This window comes from Bombus vancouverensis, chromosome 11, assembly GCF_051014615.1.
Source record: "Bombus vancouverensis nearcticus chromosome 11, iyBomVanc1_principal, whole genome shotgun sequence".
In the NCBI taxonomy this organism is placed as follows: Eukaryota; Metazoa; Arthropoda; class Insecta; order Hymenoptera; family Apidae; genus Bombus; species Bombus vancouverensis.
Window position 1 is genome coordinate 8,160,205 of NC_134921.1, and position 14,735 is coordinate 8,174,939.

The 14,735-nt window shown below is 39.9% G+C and overlaps 1 protein-coding gene and 1 long non-coding RNA gene across 4 annotated transcripts in view; one reads left to right on the top strand and one right to left on the bottom strand.

Annotated features, from left to right (window-relative positions):
* LOC117153174 (uncharacterized) overlaps positions 1 to 10,361 on the bottom strand; it is a 79,637-nt gene extending 69,276 nt beyond the window's left edge. For both annotated transcript variants that reach the window (XR_004463563.2, XR_013059535.1), the window contains exon 1: positions 9,720 to 10,361. This is a non-coding gene — a long non-coding RNA (uncharacterized LOC117153174). The remainder of the gene's footprint in view (positions 1 to 9,719) is intronic.
* Positions 1 to 14,735, top strand: part of LOC117153173 (zwei Ig domain protein zig-8) — a 116,433-nt gene that overhangs the window by 96,039 nt on the left and 5,659 nt on the right. For both annotated transcript variants that reach the window (XM_033326938.2, XM_033326941.2), the window contains 3 exons: positions 421 to 474; positions 5,708 to 5,871; positions 6,746 to 6,902. In XM_033326938.2, coding sequence (XP_033182829.1) covers positions 421 to 474; positions 5,708 to 5,871; positions 6,746 to 6,902 — 375 coding nt within the window. The remainder of the gene's footprint in view (positions 1 to 420; positions 475 to 5,707; positions 5,872 to 6,745; positions 6,903 to 14,735) is intronic.

The window sequence follows — 14,735 nt, forward strand, 5'->3', positions numbered from 1 at the left end:
TGAAAGGGAATGATCGATCTGGTCGTTTTGCAGAATTATTTGTGACACTTGATCATTGAATCAGGACCACTCACGAATTTCAATATTTTTCAATCTTCTGGTAAAAAAGATATAGTCAGAGACGCGAATGAAGATCCTTTTTTTATAGCAACGTTTATTAATTTCTGAAAGATGTTTTATCTATGATTCGTACTATCATATACTTTGAGTCCTAGAAGTTCGCCACATATTTTTAAGTTTCTTAATTTTTATGTTCAAATGGGGTGGTACAGCGCACAGGTGATTTGACGAGATTCTAAATATTTTCAACGCCATTTAAGTCTTATCGTGAATTATCTCTGTTGTTCTTAATCCTAAATCTTCTAAATTGCGTGACAAACGGTACTTCGATGACTAACTGTTTCCTCCGTTCCTTTTCAGATCCTGACAAACCGGAGGGTTACGACGAGCCACACTCTCAGCAGACGCGAATAAGTAAGTGAGCATCGTGAAAACGAAGGTTTATTTCCGTCCAATAGTACACCGCCGCGAACGAGTTCCATTAGTTCCGTTTCCAACAGTATCCTCGCCATTGTGTCGGAGATTTTAATAGACACGGAGATAAATTTAAAGATCGCCGCCGTCTAATTTCACCAGCGACGCGTTTGTCAAACTAAATTTAAGTCTATCGGTTGCACGGAACAACGTCGCGGACAGGAAGCTGGATAACTATGACAACGCGATATTTTCATACACGTGGGGCAAGATTAAACAATATTTTCAATCAAAACCCAACGATAAATCGTCGTCCGCAAGTCTGACATTTTATTGCATACTGCACACTGACACTATGCAGATATGCAAACGTCAACGATGCAATCAAAACTTCATTGGAAGCTTTTTCATGTCAGATATTCGTACAAAATTAATCTCTACATTTTTTTAGTTCTTTTATTTCGTTCTTTATCCAAATTTGTGTATCGCGCAGAGTTTCTATATTCTGCATCCATTTTGTGGTAACTCGATAACTGTAACATTATCCTGCAACTGCTATCCCAGGACGAAAGTGTTTTTCGTATACGAATTCGTAAATTAAATCGCCAAGACGCCACTGATCGATCCACTTTTCAGTGGATTTAAAAATACAATATTCACGCTTCGTGTGATCTTCATTCCGTGAGAACTTTCCAAAGAGGATTTTCCCAACTCTTTACAAGTACAATTATCCTTCGTTGTGTTTGTTTCAACGGAACGCGTTCGACTTTTGATTCGCGCGTTACATTTAAATCGCATTTTGCCCGACGCAATTCCCAAGTCGCGAAAATGAATTTTTCCACGTGCAAATTATACGCGACTCTCAAAAGCAATACGGTGTATCGCGGCATGTTTGTACGTATTTACAAACTTTTGAACGAGCAAATTAGTAGATATTTCAGTCGGCCCTCGTAACATTGAGCGAAACTTTGCCGCTACAATTCGCACATTTCGCTCTCGCGAAATATATTATACAACGCACCAAATCCAATTCCCGCATTTCTAATTGTAATACTCAACTATATAAATTTAAATTTTCGTAATCGTTAAATGCATATAGGACAGATTTTTTCAGTAAATTTTGTTACCATGTTCCACGAGTATAACATGAAATTTGGGTTATATATAGTTCGAAGCTTCATTAAAAAGTTATAATAAAAGTAGGAAATACGAAGAAAATAATATCAAGTTGATCAAATTCGCGTTATTAGACTTTTATAATAATACGTGGATTACTTCGAAGAAACATTTGTGTCGAACTGACACGAAAAATTGATGCATTTATTGAAACGAAAAGAAAAAAAAAGAAGGGAACTTCATAGAATAATAAATTCAACATTTTACTGCCAATTTTCGAAATGGTGAACGTTTTGAAATAGGACATTTATATCTATATTTATACCTATTGATTATATTAATTGTAAAATGATACTCGTTACTTTTTTTCGTACTTTCCAAATAATTTTTTAATAAAGCATCGCACGATTTATATTTCCTCTCATCTATATCTATGAAATAATGTAATAAAATTTACTGTAAAAAAATTGGATCTCTGTGTAGTATAGTTATATGGTAATAGTTTGATAAATTTTCCAAACGTCGGTCTATTTCCTGCCCTTAACTATGCGACGGTATTAATGGAGTTTGATGTATTTTACTGATGCGAAGAGGGATGTCGTGCCATCTTTATACACTGTTGGCCCGTTAAAAAATCATCCGATAGACGCTTCTTATTCCTTCAACAAGATCCAGTCGACATCAATCACTTAAAGATAAGTGCGCTTCTTCGCTGGCTTTGACGGCCGGGATCTGTCGTCGATTCTTCTTGCAGCGTCTTTCTAGACGCTTCATAATTCTTTCCAAGTTCCATCATTTCATGCCCGAGACGCGAGATTTCTCGATCTTTTTCTTTATTGCTTCCAACTCTCGACTGAAATTCATCCCCGTCGCATCGACTTCGAATCGATGCGATGGTTAAAATTTAAGAGCAGCGGAAAAACAAGCATCCCTTTCTCAACTGATTGTGAGATATCTCCGTGAAAATCGATTAAAGTGCTTTTAAACAAGATTGCACGCCAAGTATTACAGCGACGAGAGAGATAACTGCGAATCAACGGATATACATTGATGATTGGTAAATTGAAACTTTTAAAGATAGCAGAACTTACTGCGTATCTAGATAGAAGAAGCGTAATTGAAGTGTATTTGAACTAAAAACTAATAGAATTTTATAGTTTGTAGAAAATTGTGAAATTTACTTTATAATATACTTCAGCGATATAACGCTACCAGAATTTTTCAATATTTTGATTAAGTCTTCGGGAATAATCGGCAATTGATTTAGCCGAACGATATTCTTCGAGTCGTTGATGGAATTAAGCTACAGATGTTGAAAGATTGAAAATATTTCCGAAAGAGTACAATAAAATGGTAGAAATGCATTCAGAAGATATCGTGTCTCCACTTTATATCGAAATAAGTAGACCGACAATTTTCTAGAAACTATGAATTCTACTCAAGATAATAATCCTCGAATTCAAAATGGAACGCCTGTTATGTCCAGGATTTATTAAAATTGCGCGATAAAACTACGGAACTTTTTCGCGAAATAAAACGAAGTAAAAATCAGAGGCGGATATAAACGTCATCTGAAATTCTCAAAAAACGGAAGACGTTAGCTCGAAAGCAAAGAGAGATTATTTTCTAAAGAACGCCAAGTTGTCTATTTATGTCCATGAAGGATGGCAACCAAGGACGTCGAATAATAATTAAACATCAAGATAGGAGGACAATTATCATCGAAGTTAACAGCGAACGAGAATTGAAGAAAGCAGGAGCGGCGATGGAAAAACAGGCTGCCGCGGCCGTGTAATAACGGAATATTTCGCCGAGGAGAAATGCAGTTCCCCGAGGATTAATTCAAGTCTAATAGGATTATCCTTAATCCCAGTAGTCGTGGAAAACCTCCTCCGGTTCTCGCCAGTCTTTTTCCTCGTCACCTGCCGTGACCGTAACCGTGCTTGCACGGCTACTGGAGAATAGGAACGTGGCGTTAAACGAGTCTTAGTCATCGGCTCTTTGCCATCTCCTTCGCGCTGAATAATGTATGGTATGCTTGTCCCGACATTATCATACATACACCATGGGAAAGGCATCCCTTGCGAAACACGCGCTACCGCTCCCATTGTTTTTCCCTTTCGTCTCGTAATGAATTATTAGGCCGCGTCGTTGCCCTTACGTGAGACGGTTCTCTTGTTTCTTCGCACTTCAAAGTCCAATTTCCGGACTGAGGATCCGGCTACCCGAAGCGAACGAGGAACAGAGCCCTTCTCTTCTCCATCTTATCCATCCATCCACGCTCTTCTTCTTCGTTGTCTTCTTATTTTTCCACTGGCAGAGTAGAAATAGGTCGCGTTTTAATATAGCGAGCCTTAAGTCTCGAATTGTAATTGTGATCTCTTTGCCACCGACTTGGTGCATTCAAAGGGATTTTCAGGTTACCCCGTGGTGATTCTTTTGCCTCTCAGACTGTCCTTGAGCGTGTTCTTTCTCAAGGGTCCAAGAAATCTTTGCAGTCTATAAATTCAACTGGATTTTTTCTTCTGCTGGTTGACGGAGTTTTCAAATCGATCTTTTCACGAGGTTGGTGTGATTCGATTTAATGCGGGAATTGGGGCGAATGGAACACGGCGTCGCACGGGCTAGAGAAGAACACGCTGTTTCACGGTGGCACGCATATTAAACGACCACTTGTGCCGACCCTCTAAATTAAAATGTACAAACTTGACAGTACATACGTCCTGCAGGAAAGAAAAACCGTGTTACGCTGCCGGTCTTTCTCGCCGCTGGAACGCTGTGCTTTGTAAAGCTGCGCGCCGTCTTGTATGCACGGCTCAAGGGGCAAAGCTAACGTTCTCATTAAGTAAAATTATCGCGCAACACTCGTCGGTTACCCTCAATGGCGCGTATTAAAGCGGTCCATTAACGGGAAAATCTTTTAATATGTACACTATGCTTCATTCGATGGGATAATAAATATTAAAGTAGGATTATACCAATTAATATAATAATAAATAAATCGATTTAATCCGATGCTGTTAATAAATAATGTTGCCCATAGATCGATAAGCGACAATTAATCGAAGATTAATTAAAGTCTAATGAGCCTGGCTTCGATAAATAAAAGCGAGAAATTATTAGCAGCAGTAGTTCTTAGTTTTCTATTTTTCATTTGGTGACATCGTTCCGTAAATCTTGACTTCGTCGTGCTGCACGGTTTTTAATGAATCTACTTTTTCAGCCGGAAAGGCATAAAACACGTTCCGTTCTTTTTGCCGCAGGTTCCTCCCTCGGTGTAATTACTTTCTTCTCGGATCTCCAGCCCATAAGCTGTTTAACATTGTTTTAAACGCATGGCGCGCGGCTATCTTTATTCAAACGAACGTGCATACCTAGCACGGCATTTTTAAATACACGGCACATTAATCGGAATATACGAAACTGGTCAAGTCTCCGTAATAAAACCCTGAAAAGAATGAACGACCCGAAAAATTATTCCATTCACTAGAAAATTGTATATATTTATAAATGAGCCATTTAGATGCCAACGTGATGATCAATTCCTCAATTTTATTACTACAATATACGATCAGAAATTGAACGATCGTTCTTAACGAGGTTGGTCACATTAGTTTCTATTACAACTACATTATAGCTATAATAAGCTATATATATAGCTATATAGCTATAATAAGTAAATTTGTTAACGTGATAAATAAATGCACTGTCGTTCGTAGGTACTTGCACGCCTGGCATAATTTGATAAAAAGCTTCACATTTTTCACATTTTTGTTCTTCTACTATAAATTCATAACTGAGATCAAACGTAATTCTTCATCTATGACGTATAACATCTATATACATTTTTAGAATGTGACTAAATACACACACGAATTAATTATATGGGGAATTATTTTTTCAATACAAACTATTGTCTTCATCAATATTCGTTAACTATATATTGCCTAAAATTATATTATATTAGAGAATTTAATTTTATATAATTACAGCAATCGAGACAAGAAATGTGTAAATACCGTGTGTTCTAAGTCCACACAACTGTATCTAGGACATACTAAATTTTTACTGGAAGATGTTGCCTGTCGTATGATATTTGTCCATACATGGTTTACAGGTTACGAGAGCACGGCACCAGTGGCTGCCATAATGGGTCCACGGGAGCAGAGGGTGCCATCGGGGTCGACGATCACCTTGAGATGCGTCATATTGTCCCCGTATCAGACGCGGCCCATCAGGGGCGTGCAATGGCTCCGGGATAACAAACTCCTAACATTCCAGGTAATACAGCCTCGTGTCTTCTCGTGAGACAGACTCTAATGAAATTTTTTACACCGGATCCTCTTTCGACATCGACCCCTTGCACACTCTCTCTCACGAGAATCTCTCGTCTCGAACGAAAGAAATACGATCGTAAATCATCTGGGTGACGGCGGACGCGACTTGAACGGCTACGAACTTCAAGCCCTTCCCCGGCTTACGAGATTTTTGTTTACACGCGTCGAATTTTCTTCTCCAGAGAAATTGAATCGGGAAGAATCGGAGGGAGATTAAAAACACGATTGGAAAAACATACTGAATTTTTACAGCGAATCACAGCAACTGAAACGCAGTTTTTTTTACAATGACATTCGAGAGTGTTTGTTGTTTGTGGAATCGCGTCGGATCGAAGTAATTACAACGAACGTTTAAATCGGTTCATAGCGGAATGAAAAATGCGATCGAGACCGCGATAGGCGAACTGCTGAAAATTTATCCGTGGAAGCTATGCGCAATTCATCTCGGCAGATTTATTACGAAATTACAAACTGTGAACGTTTGGCGAGAGGGGCGAGAGGGCGAGAGAACGAGGGGCTGACCGGAGATTTATTTAATTTTCCGCACTCGCGATATATTTCGATCGTAATATTCGCACGGTCAACAACCGGCGAACACCGTTCGTGGGATAATGTGTGCTTTCGAGATAAATCGCTATTAATCGTAAATATGTAGGTGGTAATTCGCAAATTCATTGGTGTAATCAAGTAACCGTTGTTCCATCAAATGCCACGATAAAACAAAAAAAGAGAAACGTAAAGGAAAGAAAGATACGTCGCGAGCGATTTTCCTAGCGCGTCGTGCACCGAATTTCACGTTGCATTTCCTGTGTTTGCAGGCTGCGCGAGGGGGAATAAACGTGGAGACTGAAAGAGGCGCGGCTCGAACAGTCTCGGAATTGACTCTGGCGGCGGTCACGCCGCACGACGTCGGAAAATATTCGTGCAGACCAACAGAGGGACGAACCGACACTGTAATGCTGATCGTCGAACCAGGTTAGCATTGAGTTTCCTCTTAAAAGCCTCGAATTTTATACTACACACCGAACGATACTTTTCCACGTATTTCTCTTTTCCTTTTGCTTCCTGAAATCCTTCGTCTCTGTATTCCAATCATTTAACATCTTTTATTTTGAATACCACACCGACTAAAACACAGTTTAATGACTCAACTCGTATCGCTTTGCGGCTGGCGGAAAAATACGATCAAAGTATCGTACAAACGTCTCCGCGTAATGGTGGACGTTCAGTGCAAATTACCGCCATAAAAGCAAACTCTAAATTGTCGTTCTACCGCGATCAAACCGCGGAACAAGAGCCTTCCTCCATGAAGCTCATCGGCCGGAGCGTTACGAGCAGCGGACGCGGCTATTTGTATTCGATTCGCCGTAACGTCTTCGTACACGCCACGTGTGCGCGACCATAGAGAAAGTATACCATGCAAAGTAAAAGGAATAGAACAAGGAAATCGTATCAATGGAAGTGAGAAAGAAGAGGTGGAAAGGGTTGAAGGACAAGGCTAGGTATCCTCATGATCTAAAGTCGTGCCTTAGGATTACTCGAAACACTTTAAAGTTTTAAGGAGGCGGCGGTATTTCACGGGGCGACTATTTGTCTAGCTCAGCCTCCCTTGGTTCGCCACGGACGTCGTTTCGGCTCCGCAAAGAAAGAGGGAAAATCCTAGGGTAAAACGTGCATGTACCCGCGTCGCGTTGGTGAGAAATAGAGAAGGAAAGGGTGGCACGAGCGGTCGAGATCTTACTGGAAAGAGGAAAAGGAAAAGAGAAGAGGGGATAGGAAGGAGAGGATATAGGTGGAGAGGTTTGGTGAAAAGGAGAGCTGGAAGAGAGCAGAGGAGTGGCGTAAGCACACTTGCATACGGAATTCACAGGCAGTAGTCTCTATTATCGTGAATTTTCCTTCGGAAGTTATTGCGAGAAAACGGCGGGCCGCGCTACGTCGCATTTTTCCCGAACAACCGACGCCCACCGCCGACTCACCCTCGTCGTACGCGTACATATACATACGTATATAGCAGCAGACCAACTATTCCTTTTCTTCTGTCCCGTAAACGGGGCGACGAGACGCGCCGTAAATCACAACTTCGCCGACTCGTTTCGTAGTTTCACAGATTGCGAATTTACGCGGTTTATAGGCAACGTTCCAGCAGACGTTCCCCTCCATCTTCCTCGTCGCGGATTGTACCGGTTTCACGAAGCTGCGAGACAGTGTCCTCGGTGTTAGGGTTTTGTTTGTGCTTCGTTCGTAACTCGAATTGCTTCACAAGTTTTACGCTTTTGTGCGAAATATACCGGGGCGAAACAATTATCGATAATTTGAAGGCAAGCAAAATTTCTCACAGCAATTCGAATTAAACCATTTGAATTAAAAACAAATATATACTACAAATTGAGAAGTATAGGTAAAATGTTAAAAAGATGTATCCTTTTCACATTTATTTTGGAATTTCTTATTATGTATAGAGTTTCACTACAAAGATAAATTTATGGAAAGATCATTTGTCTTTTAAGTGTTGAAGATGAATCGCACACCTGAGGAACGGAAATTAAATAATTGCAAAAAAGTACAGTTATCTAGTCTGGCTCTTGAGTTGTTCGTGTATAAAAGCAGACTCCTGAAACTCATTTTATATTATGTTTTATTTCGATCCATATTGTGCTTCAGAAACAAAATTTTTTGATTTTTTACTTTAATCTACTTCTAATCGTAAATAGGTTAACAATGATTCTTTTATATCTTCTCTAACTTCAAAAAGCTCTTGATAGCAGAAAAGCACAATTAGGTAGGAAATGGTGGAAATATGCAGCAAGATTGGTTAAAAAATGTATGAACGCAATATGAAAAAGTCCCAAATTGATCGATCAGTTTCCATATAAAATACTTGTTTCGCTACTGAATGAAAAACGAACGAGTAGCGTCGTTCATTACCACAGCCCGTGCAACGTTTCGTGCTTTTATAATCGATGTTGTAGAGATATCGATCGCGTTGATAAATCAGAGTTTCAGTGATTCGCAGCACGGTTTTCCCAATTGCGAATTCACACCAGTTTATGGGTTCGAGTAGCTGCTTTCGAAAAGAATTACCGCCCGATTGGAATTAAACGCTAGCGTCACTGCGCTTTGGAGATGATTTTTACGAGCTTACTCCGACGCAAAAATATTCTCATAAATATCGCCATGAATGCCGCGTAAATTATGTATCTCGATGAAACACCATTCGAGATCGAAGCGTAGTGAAATTGTAAACAATCTACGCAAAGTGAGAAGAAAATGATCGTTGCCAATTAAAAGATCATCTATCTGTCGAAAGGTATCATGAAAGAAAATCAGTTTGTCCTATCGTTAAGCTGCTTATCGTTTAATGCATTTATCAAAAATTGAAAGATGTTAAAATGTACAGAAGATATATGTGAAACGTATAAAATATCGAAAGTGTACTACTCGTTATGATATTTGATGCGTGAAGCAGAGTCTCATGAAAATTCCACTTTTTTAGTTATGTTCATAAAAATATAAATTTGTATAAATATCTACGGTCTAGCTATCATGGATGAAATTTCATGCCCATGCACCCTGTTTTAGTTTGAAAATCAATAAAGTTACACAAATCTGATCAAGTGTTTCATGATCATTCAATATTATAAAAAGAAAGCCAGTTACTATTTGCAACGATCGTAAATAACATCACGGTGATGTTATTACAGGACAATAATGTTCGAACAAAATGACCAGAAAATTCACTCACGATAGCCGTTAAAGATCAATTCATTGATATAATCACAATTGACTTACCTTTGAAACAACACGAAGCACAATTCCTTGTGAGATTCCAATCGGAACACCAATGAGTCGCTTTATTATTCTTCATGGCGCCACGTTCGAACTCCGATAAGTTTGATGACAGACTGACAAGGTTTCACTGCTGCGTAAGCGGTCGAATAACAACAGTAGAGATTCTCTTAATTGCTGCACATCGGTCGAAAAGTACAATGTACGCATGTACAACTTTCCTCATAATATTTTAGATGTGTCAGATAACACGGCATAACGTGGAAAATCCTGTGAAAGCGTTGTCCAGGATCATAAATCAGAAGTTCGGCGAGTTGTTGTACATTTTGCAGATTACGAATTTACGCGTTTCATCGTGAATTCAGAGTCGTTTCCATTCGTTGGCCGGGATTAAAGGCGCTCGTCAAAACCAGTTTTACGAGTACACACGGTGTGTCCTCGTATTCCATGAACGTCAAAAATATACGGCGCTCATCGATCGGCGTAATTAACTGCACGGCGAGCAAGTTAACTTAAACAAGGGACGAGAGTCGGGGTTCGATTTTATTAATCGAGCCGCGTGGTCGAACGAAATCGGCACGGCGTGATTAATTAATCTGCCAGTGGCCGTTAAAGGAACGAAGAGAAAAATGACTTTCCGCTTGGCTTTCTAACGTACGTCGATCGTCGAAAACGATCCCCGTTAATTTTTCATGCGACCAGCATAATTCGGTGTGACAATCTCGCCCGGGGATCCGACGAATTTTCAAATAGTATTCACGAGCCAATGCAAACAGTTGGTCTCGCGAATCTATCGCCACTTGCCCGGTTTGTTCTACGGAAGATGGGGTTATTTGAATCATCCGAGCTTCGGCATGTTCAAATTTATACTTCAATTTCGTATAGAATACTCAAGTTTGTTGTATATTATGAGGCGGATAAAGACTATTAGTCGTTAATATAATAACGAAAGAATGAGAAAATATTGTGTACCATAAGATCAGCCAGAGAAGATATCAAAAAACGAGAGGATGAGTTGAATAATTCCATGACAGGGCTATTGTTTCGACGTATAACTGAAGAGATATAGCGAAATGATACTACACGAACAACTACACTTTCGAGAATCAATTAACTCGTTACATTGTTTAGCTTCGTCGAAATATCCTACAGATTTGAATGACACCATCGCACCGTATCGAAGAAGTTGAGACACGCGAGTGAAATTATCGTCGTCCGAACTTCCATCGATACAACCACAGGACGCAAGAAACGTCATTTGGCTGATTCGTCGAATGCGGCGCGAGATTTAACGACTTTTCCGAAAGCGAACGAGCAAAAACCGGTGGACTACAGTGCCAGTCCGCGGCACAAAGTCAGCTTTTTGCTAGAGAAAGACCGGCTTACTGTCTGGGCTAATTCTTATGCGATCGTAAATAACCTGGCGCATATATCAAAACTTACAGCGACTACCCATCCCAGAGTAGCTCGCAATCGTCGCCACCGCTTCTGCGTCTTGCAACAATCCTGTCTTATCCCTTTCTTCTCCCTGTTCTTCCACGTTCTCTGCACGTTCGTCAATCTTGCATCCCGGTCGTTCTATCGTTTTCTCTATCCTCGTCCCTTACAGTCGTCTTCATCTGTTCCTGGTTTCATCCCGAGTCGGAGCCAAGCCACATTCTCTCCCGTTCGGTGACAGAAGCTGCCAGAAGCACTTCCAACGGCCAGATTAAAGATACAATCCCGCGATTCTATTAATTAAGAAAGTTAATTACGGCGGAATTCAATTTTCCTAATTGCACATCACCGTGAGTCCTCTCACTCTGCCACTCGTCTCGAGACCCTATCCTCGATATCTTCATACCGTCTCGCTCCGAAGGGCACTCTAACCGTTTCAACCTAAAGTTTTCACCGTCTTTCCACTTTCAGTTCTGTTCAGTTTCTTCCCCTGTCCTCCTTCCTTTCGTTATCTTCCAATTCGACGACTTATTCCACCTTTTCAGTACCTTTCACTCGAACTATCTCGCCTCTATCCTTGTTTTGCAGCGGATTTTCGATGTCTAGGAGCCACCGAATTTCCGCGTTTCTTCCCGGCTAATCTTCTGGAATCTTCGTTCTGAACCGCTCCGCCGCGTCTTTGAAGTTTTGCCTTCCGCGAGAAGAGATTTTAATATTTGGCTCGTATTCAGAGCGCACTATTAAGGACGACGATGAGCTTTTAGCACTGTTGTGTTCGGATTACGAGTTGAATAGTTTGCCCAGGAAAAATTTGGCTAACGACTAGCCGGCGCTAATAACACGGAAACTGTAGTTAAAAGCTACGCCCACGCTTTAACGACGTGTCGTCTAAGAATTCCCGTTCTTGCTGTCGTAATGGCAAATGGGAAACTTCTTTCTTCTTAGATTAGTATTTAAAGCGGCCAAAGTGCATATGAAAGAGACGCATAGAACGAGTTTCGAATGTTTAAGAATACAATAGCGCAATAGCGCACAATCATAATTACTAATATTATGCTAATACTATTAAGTTAACCGATACAATTTCTGAATACAATTATCCAGTTCTATTCTTGAATTTAATTTGCTCGGAGTTAAGTGCTTTCCTTGCTTCAAGCGGTCTAAAGTGAAAAAAGTTACAAAATACAATAGAACGTTTGTTAAAATACGTGGAAGATGCGTATCTATAGTCGTTGAGTTATGTTTCTCAGTTCGTCTTCGAGTCGAGTAGCCTTCTTTCTGCACTTCATATTTCAAAATCATTCCTACTATACTCAGTCACATTTTTATCTGCCACTGAAACTGTCTCGTAGTAAGCAAACCTCTTCGTCTTATCCGGAGATAGAACAATAAAACTGCCCATATTATTAAACGCAATCAAAATATTCATAGACAATCATATTCGTATTCAATAGCAGGAATAATAACACTGTAGTAGTCCGCTATTGATCTCCAAGTCACCAAGTACAAGAGTATCATCATCGACCTTAATAAGATTCACAATCGAGGACGGTTTAAGGCTAACGGTGGGCCTTGTGAATCAACCTTTAAGAGCGCCACTGATCTGGTTCACCGAGGTTGGCGGATAACCTTATTGGGTCACTGCTAGTGGTAATGGTTCGTATAAATCAGCCATAAGTGCTCCGCTAAGCTAGCCTACTGAGCTTACCAAAGAACTGTAGATCACCGGGACGTATCTATCAGACGCTACGAATTAAATATAGAATGCAGTGATTAAAGAAAATTATTAAGGCCAGCTGGGGCAATTTGTGGTGTTCGAACGATCCCCAGAGAGAGAGGAAAGCTTTATCGTTGCGAATTATCGTGCAACCATTACACCGTTAATTGGTCCGCGATTTTACTCATTGTTTTGCCGGATGTACACCAAGCTAAACCGTGTCGTTTCATCGTTTCGTTATCGACGTATATCAACGATATTAATTACCATTCTTTTTCAAACGATAATAACACTGGATGCAACAATCGTCGGTAATATTCTTTTTCCTGACGAAATCGAAACTTTTTTCTCTCAATCATCACGGTTTGTCGGTGTTGCATGTCTGAGTGGCTCTAAGAGCCAATTGTAGCTTCAACTTTTACTCGACGAAATCGATTCGTTAATGTGAAAGTCTATCTGTTGTCATGGAGACAGAAAAAGAGAGCGAGAGAGAGGGAAAGAAAAAGAGAAGTTGACGTTACGACTACCATGGAATGATCTATAAGCACGAAAAGTTGCAAAAGTGCCTCTCCAACTTGGCCTAGCTTTCCTGAAGGAACTCTTGAAAATTGTCCTGTATCCTACGCGTTTCAAAAGTCGATCCTTCTTCGAGTGCTACTCGTCGTACTTTGGAAATGTTTCGGCAGTCATTAAACCGATCGATATTCGAACATTCACGTACATCTTCATGATGGTGTGTATGAGCGAAGAAGTATACAGAAACCAGCTGTGGTTGTGGCGTAATATTTTTTCGCCACGTATCGTTCGAAAAGCGCTTGCTTCGTTTGACTGTACCGTTTTTAATCGCGAATGGAATCACAAAAGGATAGTATTTCATTTACGGCAGTCATGAAAAAATCTCGAGCACGTTAATTGCCGCGTTCAGATATTTCGCCCAACCGGGGAATTAAATTCGTTTCCTCGATTCGCGGTAATTTCAACATTTCCAACATATAGAAATGTTGATAGATCGAATAAAATCTTTCAGCCGAATCGAAAATTTGAAACGATTTTGCAGCCGCCCTTCGTGCAGTCAACCATGTTGTACGCTCTTTTTCAATAACACAAGGACAAGAATGGATTCTCTTGCTTCAATTCCCCCAGAAAATTTAATAATATCGCAGGAAGACGAGCTTGGGACCGAGTGAGGGACGACGAGAAAAAGAAAAGGCAAGGGATGAAATTTGGAGCCGTATAAACGGTAGCTCAGGGAGTCGTTAGGTATTAAACTTCCTACTAACTTTAGCGCCATGTTGCCTATGTGCACCAAGTACATACATATATATATATACAGATATATCTATATATTTAAAAATCTCGAAAGCGCTCGTGAATTTTCGGCTAGAGACGACATATTGGTGCACCGGGATCTCTACGGGCAGAGAATAATGTTAGAACTTATAGGTGTGACTTTGTGTCTTACTTCATAAGTCACTCGCAATTTTAACCATATTGCTTTTACTATCAAAAGGGGACTCGTAGCCTCAAATGAAATACACAGTAGATGATGAAGATATTTGAATACTTACGTTATGTCTATCATATATATATGATACATATTGAAATTTCATTAGCATTGTAATGAGACTCCCCTATCATGATTATGCCATAGTATATTAAGGTAAGTAAACTAAGATGATAAACTACTCGACTATTATGGAAAAGCTTGAAACAAATCTAAAAATGTACACAGGAGCTACCAGATATTTAATGCAAATATATGTTTCACAGACGTCATAAAAGTATTTAAACAAGCAATGAAATACTGAATTATGTTAAATAATCAAGTACTTAAACGTATCATCCATTGTATTAATACTTCTAGA